The sequence below is a fragment of the Portunus trituberculatus genome, chromosome 46 (genome assembly GCF_017591435.1).
Source record: "Portunus trituberculatus isolate SZX2019 chromosome 46, ASM1759143v1, whole genome shotgun sequence".
Taxonomy (NCBI): Eukaryota; Metazoa; Arthropoda; class Malacostraca; order Decapoda; family Portunidae; genus Portunus; species Portunus trituberculatus.
This window is the reverse complement of record NC_059300.1, coordinates 19,247,303-19,275,084: the sequence shown is the minus strand read 5'-3', so window position 1 is coordinate 19,275,084 and position 27,782 is coordinate 19,247,303. Positions and strand designations below refer to the sequence as shown.

At 39.5% G+C, this 27,782-nt stretch overlaps 2 protein-coding genes across 2 annotated transcripts in view; both read left to right on the top strand.

The window, feature by feature from the left end:
* The window catches only part of LOC123519891 (receptor-type tyrosine-protein phosphatase epsilon-like), a 443,234-nt gene that overhangs the window by 216,666 nt on the left and 198,786 nt on the right, over positions 1–27,782 (top strand). Inside the window, exons 12-14 of the mRNA XM_045281528.1 lie at positions 11,858–11,972; positions 18,565–18,691; positions 21,029–21,078. Of these exons, the coding sequence (XP_045137463.1) occupies positions 11,858–11,972; positions 18,565–18,691; positions 21,029–21,078 (292 nt within the window). The remainder of the gene's footprint in view (positions 1–11,857; positions 11,973–18,564; positions 18,692–21,028; positions 21,079–27,782) is intronic.
* On the top strand, positions 11,991–15,757 carry LOC123519893. Its single transcript, XM_045281530.1, has 2 exons — positions 11,991–13,447; positions 13,626–15,757. Exon 2 carries the CDS (start codon positions 13,718–13,720, stop codon positions 14,327–14,329), a length of 612 nt encoding a protein of 203 aa, XP_045137465.1. The 5' UTR covers positions 11,991–13,447; positions 13,626–13,717; the 3' UTR covers positions 14,330–15,757.

Genomic DNA, 27,782 nt, shown 5'->3' with positions numbered 1-27,782 from the left:
CTATTAAGAAGGCTGGTGAGACCGCATCTTCCTTGAAAGCTAAAAGAACCACCTGAACTCCTGACTCTACAATGGATAAAGTGGAAAGTCTTGTGGAAGTGTGGTACCTAAGTTTTGTATGCGGTACCATGATGCGCACTTTGTTTACATTCCACAGGTTGCCGGTTAGTGTTTTTCCCGTTTCACTCTCCTTCCCTTCTTAAAGTTAAGATCATCTACATTATAAAGTTACGTACATACATACATTAGTGTACATTATAATGACTTAAATTAAACTCCCTAAATGTTTAACTTCATAATTTTTACTTTCATTAAACCTTTTACTGTACTATGATGCACACTCGCTTTGCTTACTCTTAATGGAAGTTCAAATCAGGGGTTAAACTTGTTATAATTGGTTCGCTTAATGAAGTTTCGCTTAACGAAGTGTTTTTTAGGAACGTAACCCCGTCGTTAAGGGGGGATTGCCTGTACATATTAATTCTTAGTATTCTCCATACATATAGACTCAACTATGTTTTTAATAATAGCCTTTGTTTTATGTAATAATGATGAACCTGTCACTTGTGTATACTGAGGTATATATATATATATATATATATATATATATATATATATATATATATATATATATATATATATATATATATATATATATATATATATATATATATATATATATATATATATATATATATATATATATATATATATATATATATATATATATATATATATATACATATACCTCATAATAATCGAAAGTGGAGTTGTGAGCAAAGGTTTGAGAGAAGAGTTCAGCTTTAGAGACAGAAGAGATGGCACTGGTGCCATCAGGATGAAATAAAGAAGGGAAAGATGAAGAAGTGAAGTTATTGGTGATGTTTTTGGCTAGATGCCAGAAGTCTCGAGGGGAGTTTGAGTTTGAAAGATTTTGACATTTTCTATTTATGAAGAAGTGTTTGGCAAGTTGAAGAACAGACTTGGCATGATTCAGAGCAGAAATATAAAGTGCATGAGATTCAGGAGATGGAAGGCTCAAGTACCTTTTGTGGGCAACCTCTCTATCACGTATAGCAGGAGAACAGGCTGAGTTAAACCAAGGTTTAGAAGGTTTAGGTTGAGAAAAAGTATGAGGAATGTACACCTCCATGTGAGACACAGTCACCTCTGTTATGCGTTCAGCACAAAGAGATGGGTCTCTGACACGGAAGCAGTAATCATTCCAGGGAAAATCAACATAATACCTCCTTAGGTCCCCCCAGCTGGCAGAGGCAAAACACCAGAGGCACCTTCGCTTTGGGGGGATCCTGTGGAGGGATTGGAGAAATACGACAAGATACAGAAATGAGATTGTGATCGGAGGAGCCCAATGGATAACAGCATAAGCAGAAGGATTAGAGGTGAGGAAGAGATCAAGAATGTTGGGCGTGTCTCCAAGATGGTCAGGAATACGAGTAGGGTGTTGCACCAGTTGCTCTAGGTCATGGAGGATAGCAAAAATGAAGGCTAGTTCACCAGGGTGGTCAGTGAAGGGAGATGAAAACCAAAGTTGGTGGTGAATATTGAAATCTCCAAGAATGGAAATCTCAGCGGAAGGGTAGTGGGACAGAATGTGCTCCACTTTGGACGTTAAATAGTCGAAGAATTTACTATATTCAAAAGAGTTAGGGGAGAGATAAACAGCACAGATGAATTTAGTTTGAGAGTGACTATGAAGTCGAAGCCAGATGGTGGAAAACTCGGAAGATTCAAGAGCCTGGGCACGAGAGCAAATTAAGTCGTTGCGCACATAGACGCAACATCCAGCTTTGGAAAGAAAATGAGAATAGAGAAAGTAGGAGGCTCGGAACAAAGAAGGGGTTACTGTCAGTTGCCCCTTCGGTGAGGAAAAGAAGATGAGGTTTAGTAGAGGAGAGGTGGTGTTCCACAGATTGGAAATTAGATCTAAGACTGCGAATGATGCAGAAGTTAATGTAGAAAAAGTTGAGAGAGGTGTCAAAGCATTTGGCGTCATTGACGGGAGAGTTGTCCGACCTGGGGACATTTTTGATCCCCTCCCCAGAAGGGGACTCCGAGGCGTGTTGATTACGAGTGCCCATTTTTCTTTTAAATTTTGATTTGAAGTGAAGGGTGTATGAGTGGTAAGTGCATGTAGTTTTGTGTGACGAAGGAGAGTTGTCTTTAGAGGATAGGCTGTGACTGGCCCCTTGAGTTGTGAGACACGATAAGGGCAAGAAACTAAAAATGATGTGTACGAACATTGACGGGTTTCTGTCAAGTAAATTAGAACTAAAAGATTACATAAAGAAAGAAGAACTGGATATTGTATGCCTGGCTGAAACAAAATTGAATGAGGCAATCAAAATAGACATAGATAATAGATATAACGTATGGAGGAAAGACAGAGGAGGTAAAGGAGGAGGAGGAGTTATGACAATGTTAAGGAAAGATTTGGTGGTAAACCAAGTGGAATATGGGGAAAGAAAAGCAGAAGTACTGTATATTAAGATGCATATTAATAAAAAAGACATAACAATCATTGGAACGTATGTGCCACCGAAAACAAATTCATGAACCAATCAAGAATATAAAGACATGATAGAAGACACAATAAGGAGTCTAACGAGTCATTAATGAAATTAGAAAAGTGTTATTAGTTGGAGACTTCAACTGTAAAGAAGTGGACTGGGAAAATTATGAAAGTGGTATGGGGGAAGAAGCCTGGGGAGAAATATTCCTGAACCAAATGATAGACAATATGATGGACCAGAGAGTAAAGGAAAGTACAAGATTCAGAAGAAACGACGAGCCAGCGAGGTTGGACCTGGTTTTTAGAAAGGGTATACAAATGAACGATGATATGAAATATAAGTGCCCATTGGGAAAGAGTGACCATGTAGTTTTAGAAATGGATATAGAAGAGGGAAAAGAAGATGGAGACGAATCATACAAAGAAGACTGACTAAATTACAGAAAGGCTGATATTGAAAATCTCAAGAACTATTTCAAATACGTTAACTGGGAGGAGATGGAAATCACTGAGAGGGTACAAAAGAAATATAACTTATTTTTGGAAATATACAGAACAGGAGTCAGGGAATATGTCCTGAAATATAAACCTAAAGAAGAAGGAAAAAGAGATTGGTTTAACGCAAGGTGTGCCAGGGCAAAGGAGAAAAGAGAGTGAGCATGGAAAAGGTGGAGGAGAAATAGAAATGCAGTAAATAAGGAATACTTCAAGACAGCAAGAAATGAATATGTTAAAGTGAGGAAGGAAGAGGAAAGGAACTATGAAAGGGACATTGTTGAAAAATGCAAGGAGCAACTGAAATTGTTCTACAGATTCAACAATGGAAAAATAAGACAAAAAGAAACAATTGAAAGGTTAAAAGGAGAGAATGGGATGGTGGAAGACCCAAAAAGTATGGCAGAACTGTTAAATTATAAATTTCAAGAGGTCTTTACTAAGGAGTTAAAATTTAAAAGGCCACAGGGTAATAGAGAAACCATCTATATGGAAGAGATTAAAGTAATCAGCTTGAAATAAAAGCATTAATGAAGGAACTGGATGAAGAAAAGGCAATGGGACCAGATGAAGTCTCAGGCAGAATACTAAAAAAATGTAGGGAAGAACTAGCAAGTCCTATATACGTCATAAAATGCTCAATATAAAATGGAACAGTACCAGTAGAATGGAAAAGAGCTGAGGTGGTTCCCATATATAAGAGCGGAAAGAAGGAAGAACCTTTAAATTACAGACCGGTATCACTAACTAATTTAATATGTAAGATGTGTGAAAGAGTAATAAAGAAACAATGGATCGAGTTCCTTGAAGACAACAAATTATTATCAAATACCCAATTTGGTTTTAGAAAAGGGCAGTCGTGTGTAACTAATTTACAGAGTTTCTACTCTAAAATAGTTGATAGAGTACAAGAAAGAGAGGGATGGGTTGATTGTATTTATTTGGATTTAAAAAAGGCACTTGATAAAGTGCCACATGCAAGGTTACTGTGGAAATTAGAGAAGGATGGCTTAAAAGGAAGCACATTGAAATCGATGGAAAATTACTTGAGGGGGAAGAGAAATAAGGACGGTAATTAAACATATGAAGTCCGAATGGAGAGCAGTAGAAAGCGGAGTGCCGTAGGGGTCAGTACTAGCGCCAATACTTTTCCTCATATATATAAACGACATGCCAGAAGGAGTGAACAGCTACATAAAAACTGTTTGCGGACGATATGAAACTGTGCAGAGTTATAAAGCAAAAAGAGGATCGTGAAATACTGCTGGAAGAACTAAATAAGATCTGGGAATGGAGTAAAAAGTGGGAGATGGAATTCAATGTAAACAAAAGCCATGTCTTGGAAATGGGAAAGAGTGAAAGACGACCAGTGGGAATTTACAAGATGGGTGATGGAGTAGAACTGAAGAAAGTAAAAAAGGAAAAGGATTTTGGGGTGACGATGGAAGAAAACAATCAACCGGTAAGCCATATAGATAAAATCTTCAGTGACATATAATTTACTAAGGAATATTGAATTAGCATTTCACTTCATGGACAAAGAAATGATGAAAAAATTGATAAATACTATAATAAGACCCAGATTGGAATATGCAGGGGTAGTGTGAACCCCCCATAAGAAGAAACACATAAAGAAGCTGGAAAGACTACAAAAAATGGCTACAAGAATGGTTTCAGAATTTGAAGGGATGACATATGAGGAGAGACTAAATGCTTTGGATCTACCAACTATGGAACAGAAGGGAGAGAGGGGATCTGATACAAGTTTATAAATTGATCAATGGAATGGACCAAGTGGATAATGAGAAACTGCTCCTGAGAGAAGAATATGACAGTCGAAGCACAAGATCGCATAGTAAAGAGTTGAGGAAGGGAAGATGTCTAAGAGATATAAAAAAAATATAGTGTCCCGCAGAGATGTGTTGAGACGTGGAACAGTTTGAGTGAAGAAGAGCTGACAGCAATGAGTGTGCATAGTTTTGAAGAGAAATTGGATAAGTGTAAATATGGAGACAGGGCCACATGAGTGTGAAAGCCTAGGCCCTGTAAAACTACAACTAGGTAAATACAAAGGGAAACGGTCAGCGAGATCACAACTAGCTTTAATGGAAGGTTCACAGCACCCCCTGAACTAGTGCTATTAGATCTCACTGGTAGTAAGTTATTGTTTCAGTAGGTGTCTACTACCTCCTCTTCCTACATATATATATATATATATATATATATATATATATATATATATATATATATATATATATATATATATATATATACATATATATATATACAGGAGAAGGTAGTAGACACCTACTGAAACAATAACTTACTCCCAGTGAGATCTAATAGCACTAGTTTAGGAGGTGCTGTGAACCTTCCATTAAAGCTAGTTGTGATCTCGTTGAATGTTTCTCTTTGTGTCTCACAACTCAAGGGGGTAGTCACAGCCTACCCTCTAAAGACAGCTCTCCATCTTCACACAAAACTTCATGCACTTACCACACATACACCCTTCACTCAAAATAAAAATTTAAAAGAAAAATGGGACCCAAAATAAACAACGCCTCGGAGTCCCCTCTGGGAGGGACCAAAATGTCCCAGGTCGGACACCTCTCCTGTTGAAGACCACAAATGCCTTGACACCTCCCTCAACTTTTCTACATTAACTTCTGCAACATTCGCGGTCTTAGATCTAATTTTCAATCTGTGGAACACCACCTCTGCTCTACTAAACCTCATCTTCTTTTCCTCACCGAAACACAGCTGTCTGAGGCAACAGACAGTAGCCCCTTCTCTGTTCCCTCCTACTTTCTCTATTCTCATTTTCATTCCAAAGCTGGATGTTGCGTCTATGTACGCAACGACTTAACTTGCTCTCGTGCCCACGCTCTTGAGTCTTCCGAATTTTCCACCATCTGGCTACGACTTAACAGTCACTCTCAAACTAAATTCATCTGTGCTGTTTATCTCTCCCTAACTCTTCTGACTATAGTAATTTCTTCGACTACTTAACTTCTAAAGTGGAGCACATTCTGTCCCTCTACCCTTTCGCTGAGATTTCCATTCTTGGAGATTTCAATGTTCACCACCAGCTTTGGCTTTCCTCTCCTTCACTGACCACCCTGGTGAACTAGCCTTCAACTTTGCTATCCTCCATGACCTAGAGCAACTGGTGCAGCACCCTACTCGTATTCCTGACCGTCTTGGAGACACACCCAACATTCTTGATCTCTTCCTCACCTCTAACCCTTCTGCTTATGCTGTCACCCTTTCATCTCCGTTGGGCTCCTCCGATCACAATCTCATTTCTGTATCTTGTCCTATTTTTCCAATCCCTCTGCAGGATCCCCCAAAGCCAAGGTGCCTCTGGCATTTTGCCTCTGCCAGTTTGGGGGACCTGAGGAGGTATTATGCTGATTTTCCCTGGAATGATTATTGCTTCCGTGTCAGAGACCCATCTCTTTGTGCTGAACACATAACAGAGGTGTTAGTATCTGGCATGGAGGCGTACATTCCTCATTCTTTTCTCAACCTAAACCTTCTAAACCTTGGTTTAACTCAGCCTGTTCTCGTGCTATACATGATAGAGAGGTTGCCCACAAAAGGTACTTGAGCCTTCCATCTCCTGAATCTCATGCACTTTATATCTCTGCCCGGAATCATGCCAAGTCTGTTCTTCAACTTGCCAAACACTCTTTCATAAATAGGAAATGTCAAAATCTTTCAAACTCAAACTCTCCTCGTGACTTCTGGCATCTAGCCAAAAACATCTCAAATAACTTCACTTCTTCATCTTTCCTCCTTTATTTCATCCTGATGGCACCACTGCCATCTCTTCTGTCTCTAAAGCTGAACTCTTTTCTCAAACCTTTGCTCACAACTCCACCTTGGACGATTCTGGGCTTGTCCTCCTCTCCTCCTCCCTCTGACTATTTCATGTCTACAATCAAAATTCTTCGTAATGATGTTTTCCATGCCCTTGCTGGCCTAAACCCTCGGAAGGCTTATGGACCTGATGGGGTCCCTCCTATTGTTCTCAAAAACTGTGCTTCTGTGCTTGCACCTTGCCTGGCCAAACTCTTCCAACTTTGTCTATCGACTTCTACCTTTCCTTCCTGCTGGAAGTTCGCCTACATTCAGCCTGTTCCTAAAAGGGTGACCGTTCTAACCCCTCAAACTACCGTCCTATAGCTTTAATCTCTTGCTTGTCTAAAGTTTTTGAATCTATCCTGAATAGGAAGATTCTCAAACATCTGTCACTTCACAATCTTCTGTCTGATCGCCAGTATGGCTTCCGTCAAGGTCGCTCTACTGATGATCTTCTGGCTTTCCTTACTGAGTCTTGGTCATCCTCTTTTAGAGATTTCGGTGAAACTTTTGCTGTTGCGTTGGACATATCAAAAGCTTTTGATAGAGTCTGGCATAAAGCTTTGATTTCAAAACTGCACTCTTACGGCTTCTATCCTTCTCTCTGCAACTTTATCTCAAGTTTCCTTTCCAACCGCTCTATTGCTGCTGTGGTAGACGGGTACTGTTCTTCTCCTAAACTTATTAATAGGGGTGTTCCTCAGGGTTCTGTCCTGTCACCCACTCTCTTTCTATTATTCATTAATGACCTTCTTAACCAAACTTGTTGCCCTATCCACTCCTACGCTGATGATACCACCCTACATCTTTCCACATTCTTTCAGAGACGTCCAACCCTTCAGGAAATTAACAGATCACGCGGGGACGCCATGGAACGCCTGACTTCCGATCTTTCTAAAATTTCTGATTGGGGCAGAGAAAATCTAGTAGTTTTCAATGCCTCAAAAACTCAATTCCTCCATGTATGAACTCGACACAACCTTCCAGACAACTATCCCCTCTTCTTCAATGACACTCAACTGTCTTCCTCTTCCACAATGAATATCCTCGGTCTGTCCTTTGCTCATAATCTTAACTGGAAACTTCACATCTCATCTCTTGCTAAAACAGCTTCTATGAAGTTAGGTGTTCTGAGGCGTCTCCAACAGTTTTTCTCGCCCCTCCAACTGCTTACTCTGTATAAGGGCCTTATCTGTCCCTGTATGGAGTACTCTTCGCATGTTTGGGGGGGTTCCAGTCACAGCTTTGTTTGATAGGGTGGAATCGAAAGCTCTTCGTCTCATCAACTCCCCTCCTCTGACTAACTGTCTTCACTCTCTTTCTCACCGCCGAAATGTTGCATCCCTTTCTATATTTTATCGTTATTTTCATGGTAACTGTTCTACTGATCTTGCTAACTGCATGCCTCCCCTCCTCTTGCGGCCACGCTGCACAAGGCTTTTTTCTTCCTCTCATCCATATTCTGTCCAACTCTCTAATGCAAGAGTTAACCAGTACGCTCAATCATTCATCCCTTTCACTGGTAAACTCTGGAACTTCCTCCTTGCATCTGTATTTCCAAATTCCTACAACTTGTCTTCTTTTAAGAGGGAGGTATCGAGGCATTTGCTCCCCTAATTCTGGCTGACGGTTTTGGCACTTTTTCTACTCTTTGGAGAGCCAGCGCTCAAGTGGGCTTTTTTCTAACTTTCTTTTTTTTGCCCTTGGCTGGCCCTCTTCCCTTCGTAAAAATAAAAAAAAAAGAAAAAAAAATATTGTGAGGGGCACCGTCTTAATCTCCTTTAATTTATTATTTAATTGTATGCGTGTGTGTGACGCCACCCAGCGAGAGCCCCTCGGGCTGTTCTGTTGAGCAGACAACCCGGCTCCCTCTCCCTGCTTCTCGTTGTCTGGCGAGCGAGTCAGTACCAGCCAGTCTTCAGCTGAGGTAACACGTGCGCTCTGGGCACAGGAAGAGACGTGTTTGCTGGGCTGTGTGTTAATAGGTACTCATTAGTCATCGGTCTGGGAGTTTTGCCCTCCCTTGAGTAGCTGGCTTGCTACTGGTTAGACCGGGGCTGTAGAACAGCGGGTTGTTGTTCTGAGAAAAGTGTAGTTGGTTTGGCTGCATTTTCTTGTGCGTTTGTCCACTCGGGGGTGGTGACGCGGAGGGACGCTTTGGTGTCGCGTCCCGTTGTTGCTGTTGGTGACTGTAGTCACCAGTAGGGTTTGCTGGGCGGCTGTGTGCCCCAATCATCTTTTGTGTAGTATCAGTAGTATACTGTATTGTAGTGGTTGTAGCCACGCATGCTATTGAAAGGCTGAGAAGCTTCGTACTGTCGGCCAGTGGGTGCGTAGATCTCGTTCGTCAGACTTGTCTGTGACGAGTATGTGGACTCTGTGTGGCTGTGTGTACACCACTGGATGTGCTGTACACATCATATATTGTAGTAGTCGTAGGCTAGGGGTGTCAGTCTGACAGGTGTTAGGAAGCACTTGTCGTAGAAATAGATAGTATAGTAATATACTGCGCGTGTTGTCCTCTGTGGGCAAGGCGTGCGGAGAGGCATTAATACTTCATAGAGAAGTGGGTGGAATTGTCCTTGTGGGCGATTTCTCTAGGGGGTATTAAGGCCTCGCCCTGTTACACATAGTATCTACCATTTATAAATTCTACTTGGTTGGGCACCGGAGGAGGAGTGGCTAAGGAGATTCCCTTACAGTGGGGGGAAGTTATACACTGTTGGCGACCTTGAAAGAACCTGAGTGTTACGGCTGCTGTGATTTATAGTAGTGGGGACTCTGTGGAGTGTTATATTCCCAGCTGTACTGACCGTAACAAAACTGGCGATCGTGCCAGGATAACACTCTAGTGAGCTGTAGCAGTTAACCGCAGCCGTGACCGTAATATATATATATATATATATATATATATATATATATATATATATATATATATATATATATATATATATATATATTGTGATGGGCACCGTCTTAATCCCCTTTAATTAATATTTCATTATATGCGTAGCCTATGTACACCCATCGCGGTTCCCTCGGGCTGTTCTGTTGAGCAGACAACACGCCTCCCTCTCCCTGCTTCTCGTTGCGAGCGGGACTCAGTCTCAAGGTAGCCTTCAGCGGAGATAGACACGCACTCTCGTCGGTCTGGCACAGTGTTAGGGAGATTCGTGTTGCTGGGCTTCTCTTGTTGCTCATTAGTCATCGGTCTGGGAGTTGTGCCCTCCTGTTGAGTAGCTGGCTTGTTACTCGGTAGACCGTGGCTGTGTAGAACAACGGGCTTGTTGTTCTGATAAAGTGTGGGCTGCATTTCTACTGCGTTCGTCCACTCGGGTGTGGCGACGCGGAGAGACACGCTTTTTCTCGTCTGTTTGTTTGTTGGTGGCCGTGGTCACCAGTGTGTTGGTGGGCGGCTGTGTGCCCCCACCATCTGTTGTGTAGTATCAATAGTATACTGTTTACAGTACCGGCCACTCTTCAGTGGAGTTAACACGTACGTTCTCGGCACAGGAAGAGACACGTGTGGCTGGACTGTGCTTTACAAGTACTCATTAGTCATTGGTCTGGGAGTTGTGCCCTCCCTTGAATAGCTGGCTTGCTACTGGGTAGACCGTGAATGTTAGAGCAACGGGCTTGTTGCTCTGGGAGAGGTGTAGTAGGTTTGGCTGCACTTCTGTTTTGCGTCCGTCCGGTAGTGTGGCAGCAACACATGGGAGAGACGCGGCATTGTCTCGTCCTGTTTGTTTTGTCGGTGGCCGTGGTCACCAGTGGGGTTTGGTGGGCGGCTGTGTGCCTCCACCATCTTTTATATAGTTTCAGTAGTATACTATATTGTAGTGGTAGTAGCCACGCACACTATTGAATGCTGAGAGGCTTCATGTCGGCCAGTAGTGCGTAGTTGTCGTCCGCCAGACTTGTCTGCGAGTATTTGGACTTGTGTATAGCTGGTGTCACCCGTAGGTGGTGTCTGGGCTTGTATGTACATCACTGGATGTGCTGTACACATCATATATTGCAGTAGTAGTAGGCTAGGGAAGTCAGTCTGACAGGTGTTGGGAAGCACCTGTAGTAAGATAGTATAGTAATATACTGCGCGCGTTGTTCCGGTCTGTGAGTTATCACAGTCTGTGGACAAGGCGGGTGGAGAGGCATTAATACTTCATAGAGAAGTGGGTGGAATTGTCCTTGTGGGCGGTTTCTGTAGGGGGTATTAAGGTCTCGCCCTGTTACACATAACATCTACCATTTATAAATTCTACTTGGTTGGTTACAGGAGGAAAAGGAGTTGCTGAGGAGATTTCCTTATAGTGGGGGAAATTATACACTGTTGACGACCTTGAAAGAACCTGAGGGTTACGGTGGCTGTGAGTTATAGTAGTGGGGACTCTGTGGAGTTTTATATTCCCCACGGTACTGACCGTAACACAGTTGGCGATTTTGCCAGAATAACACTCGAGTGAGCTGTAGCAGTTAACCGCAGCCGTGTGGCGTACGTAAACCATAACAATGTATATATATATATATATATATATATATATATATATATATATATATATATATATATATATATGCAGTGGTACCAACTGTAAATAAATATGAGCATTTATAATTGAAAAAAGAATTGCATGCAGAATCTGAAAATATAATATTTATTCCAATTGATAGTATTTCCATCAGAATAAGAAATTCAAACTGTGACACAACATAATGCGACACAAAGAGTTATATGTTTGACTGGTGCACGAATTAATGATGCTATAATAATACAGAGGTAAATAAAATAAAATACAGTTCTGTGATAACACAAAACCTACTGAACCTGCTGTATTACGAGTACCTCAGATGTACTCCATTTGTGAGTGTACACCTTGCATTAAAGCCATGATTCTAATGAGCTTAAAGCTATGCTGCAATTATTATGTAAGGTCCTGCTACATTAATTGTTTTTTTTTCTTTCTCTAGGATCAAGAGGAGTTTGTGGTGGGAAATGGTGAAATATACAATGGATTTTCTAACTGCCCTCTGAAGATAGGGCAGGTCTACATTATTGGAACCATGGCAGTGAATGAACTTTTGGGTTAGTACTAATTACAGATAATCCAAATATACAGAAAAATAACAGTTTAATTAGTAAAGAAACTTATATTTCTTGGAACAATTCTTTTGATAGTAGATCCATCAATCTGCCAGCATATTCTCTGCACATCTTGAAAGGTGATTGAAAAGACCAGAATATGGTGTGTGTGTTCATTTTTGCACGTGCTTTATTCCAAAGATATGACAGTAAACTTTAGGATTGCAAAATTTGGTGAAGTACATGAGACTTACCATAGGTCAGTTGATATGTGCTTTGAATCTTGTGAAGCAAATCACCTCTGCTAAAAGGGAGCTTTCACATGAGATATGCTTTGCTGCTTCACACCACCAGACTTTAAAAAGTACATTCACCCACATTAGAAGTAAATCATCATTTCCTGTTACTTAAAGTATTTTAGCCACATGATGCTGCATAGCATAGGGAGGGAGTAGAGGGCAAGTGAAAGCTTGCTTCTAGCAGAGGTGATTTATTTCATAAACTTTTAAGCACATTTCAACTGATCTATGATAAGTCTCATGTATTTCACCAATTTTACATAAGTAAGTCTCATGTACTTCATCAGTTGAAGTATGCTTTGGATTTTAGGAGTCAAATCACCTCTGCCGTAGTGGAGATTTTTACATGCCCACCACTTCCTACCCTTGTTCACATGTTTTACAAGGATTACTTGTATTTATGATTAAAAACATGTTAGCTGATATCATGTGGGTGTTCGTGGCTTTGAAGTCTGACTGGCCGGTGTGCGGATGGCTTATCTCACGTAAAAATCTCCACTACGGCAGAGGTGATTTGACTCCTAAAATCCAAAGCATACTTCAACTGACCCACGGTAAGTCTCGTATACTTTATAATTTGTTTACATCCTGGCGGCACCGCATCCGACTGTCATGCACCCTCTCCAGCCTTGCCTGGGAGCCATCCGAGCTATCCATTGACTTCACACTATCCCTTGATGACCCAGTGGCACTTCTCCTGCTGTTACCATGGCAGGACACCTCAAGTGGCAGGACTGTGCGGTCCTCCAGCCCCGACATGACTGACACCTGCACCCAACAAGCCAAAAGCCTGCATAAGCCCACAAAATTTACTAACTTGGCAAATTGGCAGGCCCATCCCATACCAATGCCCTATGGCAGGCCCATCCCATACCATAGATCCAACCTGAGTATATAGGGCAAAGTACCCGTCATGACAAACGCCAATCGAAGGAAACACTGTGGAAAACGATGACCACGTCTGGAGAACACGTCTGACCAGCACGGGAACGGTCCAGCAACTGACTGGCCGGTGTGCGGATGGCTTATCTCATGTAGGAATCTCCACATGGCAGAAGGTGATTTGACAAAGTAAAATGCGCGAGGCCTACAATGCATATTTCGGCATGCCTGTCGGGGATCAGGACAAACCTTGGATACCTCATTTCACCTGCGAACTCTGCAAAAGAACTCTGGAAGGTAAGAAAAACACTAATATATATATATATATATATATATATATATATATATATATATATATATATATATATATATATATATATAAATAGTATATACTTTTTTATTTTAATATATCCTATTACACTGAGTTGAATGTATCTGTATTTTTATACTTATGTTTTCATTCTGCATTTTACAGGTTGGTACAGAGGGGAAAACAGAGCTATGAGATTTGCAATCCCCTGAATTTGGAGGGAACCAACTGATCACTCAAGCAATTGCTTTTTCTGTATGGTAGACCCTTCCAAATGTCGAGCAGGCAAAAAATGTGCCTGCTATCATATATCCTCCATGGCGCCTGTGCCACACTGCTCTGAGGTCCCCGTACCCACTCCTCCTAAGAGAGAGCAGAAGTGTTTACAAAAGGAAAGTAGTTCAGAACATGAAGACACTGATCCAGAGTTCAGAGATGCAACTGATGAGAGAAATCCATACTACCCCAACCAAGAAGACATCAATGACCTGATCAGCGATCTTGTCCTCAGGAAGTCAAATGGCGAGCTTTTAACGTTGAGACTCAAGCAGTGGAATTTGCTAGATGAATGTGTGCACATGTCAGGTCAGAGAAAGCGTCACCAGCATTTTTCAAGCTTTTTCACTCGTCAAGATGAGCTTTGCTTTTGCCACAATGTGACCGGTCTGTTTGAGGCAATTGGAATTACCCTTAACCCCAAAGAGTGGCGGCTCTTTATCGACAGCTCGTGCAAAAGCCTCAAAGCAGTGCTGCTTCATAATGGGAATATGTACCCATCTCTCCCCGTCGCCCACTCTGTCCAGCTCAAAGAGGAATACAAGAATGTCAAGATGTTGTTAGATGCCTTGAAATATGAAGAGTACTGTTGAGAGGTTATAGGAGACTTCAAAATGGTGGGTTTCATGATGGGGTCTCCAAAGCAGCTTTACCAAGTATCCTTGTTATCTTTGCCTTTGGGACAGCAGAGATACCATGGCACACTACCTCAAGTGGGACTGGCCACAGTGAACCGAGTTTAGTGTGGGGAAGGACGTCAAATGGGAGCCATTGTTGGATCCCAGAAAAGTACTGTTTCCTCCACTCCACTTAAGGCCCCGAGCACACTAGCGACTTTGTAGAGCCACAAGTGGCTGCGTTTTGTGGCGGGGATATTTTCTCCCATAGGTTCCCATTGTTTTCAAGCTTTGCCGATCACACTTGTGTCTGTGGCTCGTGACTGTGACAAGCTGTCGCTCGTCCCCGCCACAAACAGCGCATTTTGTGGCGGCGTTTTGTGGCTGGCTGAGAGCACACTAGCGACCTCTGGCGACCACATGTGGCAGCTAATCAGTGATGCTGTAAAACTGTCCGTGGGTCAATCTCGAAGCAGTAATTGGGTGCATCCATAGCGCTCTCCGACGACGGCGGCGGCGACGTCGCAGAAGTATAAGCAGTGCAGTGACAGTGCCTCTTCCTCAGAGTCCATGCTGAAATTGAGATGTAGTGATATCGGTGTGGCGACCAAATGTGGCCGGGTATTCAAAACATAACCACATGTGGTCGCCACATGTGGTCGCAACTTGTGGCTCTAAAAAGTGGCTAGTGTGCTCTGGCCCGCCACTTTGCGCGGCCACTTGTGGTTCCACAGAGTGGCTAGTGTGCTCGGGGCCTAAAACTAGGCCTTATGAAACAATTCGTCAGAGCTCTAGATAAGGAGTCCCCAGCTTTTAAGTACCCCCAAGATTTCTTCCCCAAGTTGTCTGCAGCGAAAGTTGAAGCCGGTGTTTTTATTGGTCCACAGATAAAAAAGATCATGGAGTGCAAGGAGTTTCCCAAAAAACTTTCAAGGACAGAGAGAGCAGCATGGGACAGCTTTGTTGCAGTAGTTCTTGGCTTCTTGGGGAATCATAAGGCCAAAAACTATGTGGAGCTTGTTGAGAACTTGGTGACAAACTACAGCAAGATGGGTTGCAGGATGTCTCTTAAAGTTCATATCCTTGACGCCCATCTTTATGGATTTAAGGAAAACATGAGAGCGTACTCCGAGGAGCAGGGCGAGCGCTTCCACCAGGATATATTGGACTTTGAATGCCGCTACCAAGGGTCTTATAATGAAAACATGATGGAAGACTACATTTGGGGGCTGATTCGTGAAAGTAATCTACAGTATAAGCGTAAATCTAGAAGAACTACTCATTTTTAATGTGTCTATTGTCTCACTGGTGTAATTCTAGAATAAATAAATGCTATTATTGCATTATATGTCGTTTTGTATCTACTTTGTTCAAGTCAAACTTCAAATTTGCCACTTTGTCCCTATGAGAATGGGTAAATTTAAAAAATGTCATTATCCTGGACACAAAAGCAAAATTAGAAATGAATTTAAGTATTTTTTCATGTTTTCTAGACATAGGCAAATAAGAAATAACAGTTTCAACTCAAGGACAAAAGCTTTGTTACACGGTGATATATAATAATCAACATCTAACAACTCTACTCGTGCCTTATCACTCGTTCATTACCCATCAGTGCCACATTGCACCATGCTTTTTGTAAAATCAACGCTCTTTTGTTTTCTTTCAGAGATATTCTAAAGGCGGAGCATTAATTTTATATATATATATATATATATATATATATATATATATATATATATATATATATATATATATATATATATATAGGTAACTCTCGATTTACGTGTGTTTGCTTTACGTGTTTTTGTTATAACACAACTGAAAAAATATTATAATCAATTTAATTTGCGCGATTGGTTTTCTTATACACAATTTGGCCCAACCGTATTTTCAAACTGAATGCCAGACGCAATTTCAAACTGCACGCCAGAGAGTTCCACAGCTGGCCGATAGGTGGGAGCTCCGGGGCCGGATCCAAAAAGCAGGTTGTTGTCTATGTTGGTACAGACAACCTCCATAGCAACCTCCTGCATCCACAAAGATTCGTTGCTGTTGGCGGGTGGAGGTTGGTAGCCCACCTGAAAGTGCTCATTGGCTGCCAGGAGCTGGATCCAAGAAACTTTAACAACGTCAGAGCAACCTCCTGCTGCGAAATGGCATTTATGAATGCTTGGAGGGACGGTAACGAGGTTGCTATGAGGTTGGTCTCAGGTTGCTGGGAACACCACCTCTCGAGATGGTGTTACTGTCTTATATATGCATTTATGTTCACAAAACAACATTTCTATTAGCTTTTTACAAACCTTGCCCCCAAGAAAGGATTGTTTTGTAATGCCTAAAGTTAAATTTTACATGGAATACCAAAAAATAAACCAGAGATGAGATTGGCCACAGACGAGGCGGAGACTCGCGGCGACTCAGCCGCTTCTTCCTCTTGTGACCCTTTTAGCTTGCATGTCGCTTTCATCACGATATTTATGTTTCCACTCCTCTATTGCCTGCTATAATGGATATCATATCTTAGTATTCATATGCACTCATGCCATGAGGATAACCTTGACTCTGTGGCACTGAGTGATAGTGAATTACTGTCTTATATATGCATTTATGTTCACAAAACAACATTTCTATTAGCTTTTTACAAACCTTGCCCCCAAGAAAGGATTGTTTTGTAATGCCTAAAGTTAAATTTTACATGGAATACCAAAAAATAAACCAGAGGGGAGATTGGCCACAGACGAGGCGGAGACTCGCGGCGACTCAGCCGCTTCTTCCTCTTGTGACCCTTTTAGCTTGCATGTCGCTTTCATCACGATATTTATGTTTCCACTCCTCTATTGCCTGCTATAATGGATATCATATCTTAGTATTCATATGCACTCATGCCATGAGGATAACCTTGACTCTGTGGCACTGAGTGATAGTGAATTACTAATGAAATACTGCGGTATTTCATTAGTGATAGTGAATTACTAATGAAATATCGCAGTATTTCATTAGTAATTCATTATCACTCAGCGCCACTGAGTCGAGGTTATCCTCATGGCATGAGCGTATATGAACACTAAGATATGATATCCAATATAGGAGGCAATAGAGGAGTGGAAACATAAATATCGTGGTGAAAGCAACACGCAAGCCAAAAGGATCATAAGAAGAAGCGGCCGAGTCGCAGCGAGTCTCTGCCTCATCTGTAGCCAATCTCATCTCTGCTTTATTTTTGGTATTAAATGTAAGATTTCACTTTATGCATTACAAAACAATCCTTTCTTGGGAGCAAGGTTTGTAAAAAGCTAATAGAAATGTTGTTTTGTGAACATAAATGCACATATAAGACAGTAACACCACCTCGAGAGCACCTGAGAGCAACCTGATAGCAACCTCATTATCGTCCCTCCAAGCATTCATGGACGTTATTTCACAACAGGAGGTTGCTCTGACAAGAAAAAGTCTTGGATCCAGCTCCCGCTCTTCTAGTGCCTCATTTGCAGTCTGCCAGCACTGAGTACAGACGGAATCTCTTCAATCTGCCTATAATTCACCAAGATGGCCTCAAAACGTCCTTCATCTTCTTCTGCATGTGGGGTTATTTTTGATAAGTGGATTTTTGATAAAGTGGTAAAGCTCAGAGGAAGATGGTGACTGACTGTGGTGTGAGTGGTGAAGGCAGTGACGCAGTGAGTGATTTGTTTACATATTCTTTGTTTTGTTGTTTTCTCTTATTATTTCTTGCTTTTCCCTTTACTTTAAATACACTTCTAGTATTTAGAATGGTAAATGATAAAAACATGTTAATTTAGCCAAATAAATAGAGTATTTTGTACGAATTTTTTGGGACCACATCCCACATCTTCCCTATTATCTATTGTTTCTTGTGAGAATTACATGTTTGTTTTACGCGAATTTTGATATACGTGATGCCTCTTGGAAAGCAATTGAATGTAAGTTGAGTTACCTGTATATATATATATATATATATATATATATATATATATATATATATATATATATATATATATATATATTTATTTATTTATTTATTTATTTATTTATTTATTTATTTATTTATTATTTATTTTATTTTATTTATTTATTTATTTTTTGTTTTAGCCATTGGGTGTGTCTTGTTTCCCAACCCCCATTTATAATGAGAATGGTTTTACAGCATTTATCTTTTTATTTTGTAAGCTAATACTTTTCTCTTGTAGGAACAAGAACTTATTCTAAGCTAGTGATGAAGAGTGGAGTCATGACAGAAATAACTTCATCTAGTCTGTTCCTCCTACTTCTGTTACTGCTGGTATTACCTGCTCTGGCTCTGTTGGCTTACTTCAGGTGAGTTAGGGTCTTATGAAATTCAAAACAACTGTCTTGTATTCATTTACTGTGAAGTTTGCTTCTGTAAACACCAAACCAAGTATGTAAGTGAAGAGTTGACTAAATGTAGCAGTTAACAGATTTTATGATTATGAAAATGTGTAATGTATTCTTCAACACTTTCAAAAAAGTTTGTTGCCAGAAATGCTCTATCATTAATATATTTCAATTACTGATTAGTCATATCAATGAAAATGTACCATTCTTCATTGATTAATACTGACCCCATGTAATGTCCCCCTTGCTTCCTAATAGAAATTAAAGAATTTATCTGAGACAAGATATCTACCCACAAGAACCCTTTGCTAGTAGGGGATTGAATCTCAGTCCAAGAGAATAGAAGGATACTGTCTTAGATGACTATAACAATCATCAGGTTCTAAGATTATGTAGAGATCTTTGTGTTCTTTGTTGTTACATCCATTCCAAGCAAATTTTCACTCATGTTTGTTTTCTTACAGATTTAAACTATTGTTCTCACAGTTATTCCACAGAAGAACACTAATATGTTTAACAAACATTGATGGTGGCTAGGTCTCTTCCAAGTTAGAGTTAGTGTTCTCCATTTCCAGTGCCAATTTTTATTATTTTTTTACCTTTCCTCAATAATTTGTCCATGATTTAAGTTTTCCTTGGAATTTTTCTTTTATTATGTAAGAAGGGAAAGCTGACCATGGGCAACATAAAAGATAATAAAGGCCCACTTAGTTGCCAGTCCCCTTTGCAAATCTAAGAGATTAAGCCAAAATAAATGGATAAATGTCTTGAAATCTCCCACTTAGATGAGTTCAAGTCATATGAAGTTGGAAATACAGTAGCAGGTAGGGAGTTCCATGGTTTATCAGAAAAGATAAAAATGATTGAGAGTAATGGTTAACTCTTGCATAAGAGAGTTGGACAGAGTAGGGGTGAGAGGAGGAAGAAAGCCTAGTGCAACAAGACTGCTTGAGGAAAGAAGGCATGCAGTTAGCAAGATCAGAAGAGCAGTAAGCATAAAAATAGTGGTTGAAAATACCTTATCCATGTGAATTTCCATGTTTAAGTAGTAGGGAAGATGTGTGTCTCAAGGACAGTTGGATATTCATGGAAGTCCAGTTTGAGATAGCACTCAGGGGAAACAGTCAGTGCTGAATGAACATTTGGTTCTTGATGGATGTTATGGCTTGTTTGATAAAACCATGGATAGTGATCTCTTCTAAGGTGTTGTTTATGTACTTGTTTCAACACTGCTTATTCAGCTTACCAATGCATGCAGCAAACAGTTGATATGCTTCTTTGAACACATGAGATAGATTTGGTGTAGGATTATACATTTATATCAATCAGGCAAACAAAACACAATCAATTCTATGACAATGATAAGCAAAGTAACAATTGATTGTGGAGGCATATGGTAATAAGCTATTTGCCTTCCTTTTCATCATCACATTTTACAAGAAAATAGATCATATTGTAGCTTGATATTCAAATAGCATATTATATTACGTAATGATTTCCACAAGAATTATTATTGGTCAGTTGACTGGCTCCAGAACTGAGCATTGTCATGTGTGGAGAAGGGGATCTATCGAGCTTCTTTCCCCATGACCATGGCATTCAGGCAGAGACAGCTCCTAGCTTATCACTTTTCAACACTTACATGTATTGGGCATTAAGTAGTCATGGATCAAAGTCACAGTGGAGCATTCAATAGCAATACCAAGATCATTGGTATTGCTGATTATGCAGTATTCCTCTCAGAGTTACTGTATATTCTAGTGATGGCTCTTGAGAAATTTTACAAGAAGGCAAAAAAGCCCTTGGGAATTAAGGTCTCCTGGCTTAAAACCAAAGTATGCATACTGGATGACACAGTACAGTCTGCCATGCATATGACAAGGCCATTGAACATTGAAACCTTGGAAAACCTCACATAATTAGAACATGTCATGGAGGTATGGATTTGTTCAACATGAGTGCATGGTGTTGTCAGTATTTGTGCAGGTGGACTAAGATCTTCAAGTCATTTGTGAGTCCTGTCTTTCTATATGGATATGATACATGAACACCTAATACTGACTTTAAGAGATAAATCCACGCCTTTGTAAAATGTGTCCTTGTAGAATCATTGGGATAACTTTCTGTCAAACTAAAGATTATTCTGTGAGACATGATTGAAATATGTACATTACTTTTATGGCTAGTCATTGCAAATAAAACTGCACAGTTTCCAAATAAGCAGATTTTTTTTGTGCTTTCTACAAGACCTGGCTTACCATTGAAAGCAGTTGATATATAACTTGTTCTTTGTTGCAGACTTTATAAGAAGCCAGCAAGTGGTGACTGCAATCCTAAGTTTAGTCCAGGTATGTAGATGCATGTCCAATCAAACCCACATTTGCAAGTTATCTTCATTAGAGTAGTATTGTTATTTTTCAAATCCATGTGCACTATTTAGAGATATATGGTTAATAACAGTTAAACATGTGTTTTGCACATATTATGGAATTAACCTAAATCTAAAACCTAATCTAAAAGGTGCTTTACATTCACTTTCAGAGATAACCATAAGGATGTTCTAGACTACTTTTAAATGACATTCCATGAAGGCTTTATAGCTCACCCATAAGAGTGAAGTGAAGCAATGTTTGGTTTAAGAAAGTTTTTTTCCTACATAGCCAATTAAAGAAGATACTTGAAGTTGTAATTGTAATATTTAAAACTATAAAGTATGAGTCATCATTATACTATTAGAAAATAAAAATAATCTTGGTGAATACACAAGAAATGCATTATACATTGCAAAAAAAAAAAAAAAAAAAAAAAAAAAAAAAAAAAAAAATATATATATATATATATATATATATATATATATATATATATATATATATATATATATATATATATATATATATATATATGCTAGTTTCAGCCTTTGGTTTTCAAAACATGGTGTTTGTTTTGATCCCATATGCCTGGGAGCACCACCTAGTTCCTTTTCTCCCTCTATTTTCTGCTCTATACAGTACCCAAATTTTGTTTAGTTTGGAGACAGGAGAACCTTATGGCTCCCTTCCCCAATGCATATGGTCTAGGTCACTACAGGTTCCAATGCCTGCTGTAGTGCTTCCCCTGGGAACTGTTTTCGCACATCCTGTTAGTGTGGCTTCTCGTGTGTGTGTATTTACCTAGTTGTAGTTTTACAGGGCCTGGGCTTTATGCTCGTGTGGCCTCGTCTCCATATCTACACTTATCCAATTTTACTTTAAAAGTATGCACACTTGTTGCAGACACTACTTCTTCATTTAAACTGTTCCACGTTTCAATACATCTTTGCGGGAAACTATATTTTTTTAACATCTCTCCGACATCTTCCTTTTCTCCAGTGTGTGTGTGTGTGTGTATTTACCTAGTTGTATTTACCTAGTTGTAGTTTTACAGGGTCTGGGCTTTATGCTCGTGTGGTCCCGTCTCCATATCTACACTTATCCAATTTTTCTTTAAAACTATGTACACTCTTTGCTGATACCACTTCCTCACTCAAACTGTTCCAAGTCTCAACACATCTTTGCGGGAAACTAAATTTTTTAACATCTCTCAGACATCATCCCTTCCTTACTTTCTTACTATGCGATCTTGTGCTTCTAAAGTCATATTCTTCTCTCAGGATCAGTTTCTCATTATCCACTTCATCCATTCCGTTAATCAATTTATAAACTTGTATCAGATCCCCTCTCTCTCTTCTCTGCTCCAAGGTTGGTAGATCCATTGCCTTTAGTCTCTCCTCATATGCCATCCCTTTAAATTCTGGAACCATTCTTGTAGCCATTTTTTGTAGTCTCTCTAATTTTCTTATGTGTTTCTTTTTATGGGGAGTCCACACAACTCCTGCATATTCTTCTCTCAAGATCAGTTTCTCATTATCCACTTGGTCCATTCCGTTGATCAATTTATAGACTTGTATCAGGTCTCCTCTCTCCCTTCTTTGTTCCAAGGTGGGTAGATCCATAGCCTTTAGTCTCTCCTCATATGTCATCCCTTCAAGTTCTGGGACCATTTTTGTAGCCATTTTTGTAGCCTCCAATTTTCTTATGTGTTTCTTTTATGAGGGGTCCACACTACTCCTGCATATTCCAATCTAGGTCTTATTATAGTATTTATCAATTTCTTCATCATTTCTTTGTCCATGTAGTGAAATGCTACTCCAATATTCCTCAGCAAATTATATGTTTCTCTAAAAATTCTATCAATATGGCTTACTGGTTGATTGTTTTCTTCCATCGTCACTCCTAAGTCCTTTTCCTTTTGACTTTCTCCAGTTCTACACCATCTCCCATCTTATAGATTCCCACAGGTCGTCTTTCACTCTTTCCCATTTCCATGACATGGCTTTTGTTCACATTGAATTCCATTTCCCACTTCTTACTCCATTCCCAGATCTTATTTAGGTCTTCTTGCAGTATTTCACAATCCTCCTTTTGCTTTATAACTCTGCACAGTTTCGTATCATCCGCAAACAAATTTATGTAGCTGTTCACTCCTTCTGGCATGTCGTTAATATAAATGAGGAAAAGTATTGGTGCCAATACTGACCCCTGTGGCACTCCGCTTTCTACTGCTCTCCACTTGGACTTCATATCTTTAACTACCGTCCTTATTTCTCTCCCCCTCAAATAATTTTCTATCCATCTCAATGTGCTTCCTTTTAAGCCACCCTTCTCCTCTAACTTCCACAGTAATCTTTGTGTGGCACTTTGTCAAACGCCTTTTTAAATCCAAGTAGATGCAGTCAACCCATCCTCTCTCTCTTGTACTCTATCAACTATTCTAGAATAGAAACTCAATAAATTAGTTACACAAGACCGTCCTTTTCTAAAACCAAATTGGCTATTTGATATTAATTTGTTGTCTTCAAGGAACTCGATCCATTGTTTCTTTATTATTCTTTCACACATCTTGCATATTACACTAGTTAGTGATACCGGTCTGTAATTTAAAGGTTCTTCTTCCTTCCACTCTTATATATGGGAACCACCTCAGCTCTTTTCCATTCTACTGGCACTGTTCCATTTTCTATTGAGCATTTTATGATGTTGTATATAGGACTTGCTAGTTCTTCCCTACATTCTTTCAGTATTCTGCCTGAGACTTCATCCGGTCCCATTGCCTTCTCTTCATCCAGTTCCTTCATTAACTCTTTTATTTCAAGCTTGGTTACTTTAATCTCTTTCATATAGATTGTCTCTCTATTACCCTGTGGCCTCTCAAATTTGGATTCTTTAGTAAAGACCTCCTGGAATTTTTATTTAATAGTTCTGCCATACTTTTGGGTCTTCCACCATCCCGTTCTCTCCTTTTAACCTTTCTATTGTTTCTTTTTGCCTAATTTTTCCATTTATGAATCTATAGAACAATTTTGGTTGCTCCTTACATTTTTCGACAATATCTTTTCAAGTTCTTTTCCTCTTCCTTCCTCACCTTAACATATTCATTTCTCGCTGCCTTGAAGTTTTCCTTGTTTGTTGGATTCTATTTCTCCTCCACCTTTTCCATGCTCCATCTCTTTTCTCCTTTGCCCTAGCACACCTTGCATTAAACCAATCTTTCTTTCCTTCTTCTTTTGGTCTATATTTTGGGACATATTCCCTGACTCCTGTTTTGTATATTTCCAAAAATAAGTTATATTTGTCTTGCATTGTCTCTGAGTTTTCCATCTCCTCCCAGTCTACGTTTTAAAATAGTTCTTGAGATTCTCAATATCAGCCTTTCTGTAATTTAATCGGTCTCCTTTGTATGAATCATCTCTATCTTCCTTTCCTTCTTCTATATCTATTTCTAATATTACATGGTCACTCTTTCCCAATGGGCACTTATATCTTATATCGTCATTCATTTGTATACCCTTGTAAAAACTAGGTCCAATCTGCCGGCTCGTCGTTTCCTCTGAATCTTGTGCATTCCTTTACTCTCTGGTCCATCATATTGTCTATCATTAGGTTTAAGAATCTTTCTCCCAGGCTTCTTCCCCATACCACTTTCATAATTTTCCCAGTCCACTTCTTTACAGTTGAAATCTCCTACTAATATCACTTTTCTCCTTTCTTTAATGATTCTCATTAGACTCCTTATTGTGTCATCTATCATGTCTTTATATTCTTGATTGGTCCATGAATTTGTTTTTGGTGGCACATATGTTACAATGATTGTTATCTCTTTTTTATTAATATGCATCTTAATATACAATACTTCTGCTTTTCCTTCCCCACATTCCACTTGATTGATCACTATCTCCTTCCTTAACATTATCATGACTCCTCCTCCTTTACCCACTCTGTCTCTTCTCCATACATTATACCTATTATCCAAGACTATTTTGATTTCCTCATTTAGTTTTGTTTCAGCCAGGCATACAATATCTGGATTTTCTTTCCTTATGTAATCTCTTAATTCTAATTTACTTGATAAAACCCGTCTATGTTCGTATACATCATTTTTAGTCTTTTGCCTTTATCATTTTTAGTTAAACTTGTTCCACTTTTTTCTCTTCCTTCTCGTTTATATACCATTTCCTTATCCTGTCTCCTAGAATTCTCCAAAAATGCCTTCTTCTCCTCTTCTGACCTTTCATTATTCTTTTCCTTACTGCTGCTGCCAGTTCATTGTATCTCTTCCTTTCTTCCTCATTTCTATTTTTCTTTATATAGATATCCTTGCAGCCTTCTGTTTCTCTAAGTTTTGTTGTTCTATATAATATTTCTTCTGTTGCTGCTTGTGATTTTAGTAATATTTTAATTGGTCTCGTTTTTCCTTCTTGATATGGTCCCATTCTGTTTATTTCTTCTACTTCCTCTTCCAAGTTCTGCCTATCTTCGTCATTAAGATTCTTCAGTAGGTCTTTGACTGATTTCATTTCTTCTTTTCTCTTTTGGTCTATATTTTATATTTTTTCTTTTATTCCAAATACGACTACACTCTTCTTTTTTCTGCAATTTCTCTAACTAGATTTTCTTTTGTCTTGAGGACTCCTATCATTTTGTTTGTCATATTTTCTTCTTTTCTTTAAGTTGTTCTTGAATCACCTCCTGAAAATCGGCCTTATCTTTCTTATCTTGGACTCTCCATGCTTGTACTTCTTTTTTAATCACGTTCTGTACTCTTTCCTCTTCCTTGTTTACTAGATCTTTCAGCTTCTCCTTTTCTTTCTCGGCTTTACCGAGTCCTTCTTCCATCTGCTTCTTGTAGTTAGCTACTTCCTTTTTTAGTTCTTCGTTTTCCGCTCTTAGCCTAGCTTCATTTTCTTCCACTTTTCTTATCCTTTCTCTCAGTCTTATAAACTCCATTTCCTGTTCTTTATTCTCTTTCATTTCCATCTTCTCCTTTATCAGTTTATCTAGTTTACATTCAATATTGAACACTCTCTTAAGTAGTGAAGTTGTCGTCGATCGAACCCTTGAATACGCTGTTCTCCCTCACCGTCATAGTCATCATCAGCCCCTTCTCTATTCTCATGTCTGCATTTGGATGGATTATCTTTTTCACTCATTATTCTTTAATAATTGATTTCATGAAGAAAGAAAAAAAAATGAGTCCACACTACCTGCCCAGGCCACTGTAAATACTATACAACAGGTGTAGTGAAGATCAGCTGATCGTCGGAACTGCGCCAGTGCGTCCGCTCTCAACCGTGTCTTTCGAATGTGTGTGTGTGTGTGTGTGTGTGTATTTACCTAATTGTATTTACCTAATTGTAACATACGGGAAAAGAGCTATGCTCGTGTTGTCCCGTCTCCATATCTATTAATGTCCAGCTTTTTCTTAAAATCATGAATATTCCTTGCGTTGACCACTTCCACGTCTAAACTATTCCATGCTTCCACCCTTCTATGAGGGAAGCTATATTTTTTCACATCTCTCCTATAAGTGGCCATTTTAGTTTTTTCCCATGCCCTCTCGACATTCTTTCATTCCACATACACAGATCTTCCCTATCCATTTTTCCATGCCAATCATCACTCTGTATATTGCTATCAGGTCTCCCCTTTCTCTTCTGTTTTCCAGGGTTGGAAGTTGCATTCTTTTCAGTCTGTCTTCATAAGTCAAATCTCTTAAGTCAGGCACCATTTTGTTGCAGCCCTCTGTACTTTCTCTAGTTTCCTTATGTGTTTCTTTAAGTTCGAGCCCACTGTATTGTTGCATATTCAAGCCTCGGTCTTATCATTGCAGTAATTATTTTCTTCATCATTTCTTCATCTAAATATACGAACGCCACTCTTATGTTCCTCAATAAGTTCAATACTTCTCCAATTATTTTGTTTATATGTCTCTCTGGCGATAGGTCATTGGTAATTGTCACCCCAAGGTCTTTTTCTTCATGACTGGTTTTATGTCTTCATTTCCTATCTTGTACATACTCCTGATTCTTCTTTCACTCTTGCCAAACTCTATTTTCTTGCATTTTGTCGTGTTGAACTCCATTTGCCATGTACAGCTCCATTTCCATATTCTGTCCAAGTCTTCCTGGAGTAGTTCGCAATCTTTGTCACATCTCACTTTTCTTAACAATTTTGCATCGTCTGCAAATAGGCTCACATAACTGGACACCCCATCCACCATGTCATTTATGTAGACCGCGAACATTACTGGTGCCAACACTGATCCCTGTGGAACTCCACTCTCCACCAATCCCCATTCTGATGGTCTGTCCTTAATTATTGTTCTCATTTCTCTTCCTACCAAAAGTCTTCCATCCATTTTAGTAAACTGCCATGCACTCCTCCTACCATTTCAAGTTTCCAGATCAGTCTCTGGTGTGGTACCTTATCAAAGGCCTTTTTAAATCCAGATATATTCCATCAGCCCAACCATCTCTTTCCTGTATTACATCTATCACCCTCGAATAGTAACATATCAGGTTTGTCGTGCATGAACGCCCTTTTCTAAAACCAAATTGACACTCACAAAGTATGTCATTTTTCTCCAAGAAGTCTGTCCATCTATTCTTCACCACCCTCTCACACATCTTAGCTACCACACTTGTAAGTGACACTGGTCTATAGTTCAATGGGTCTCT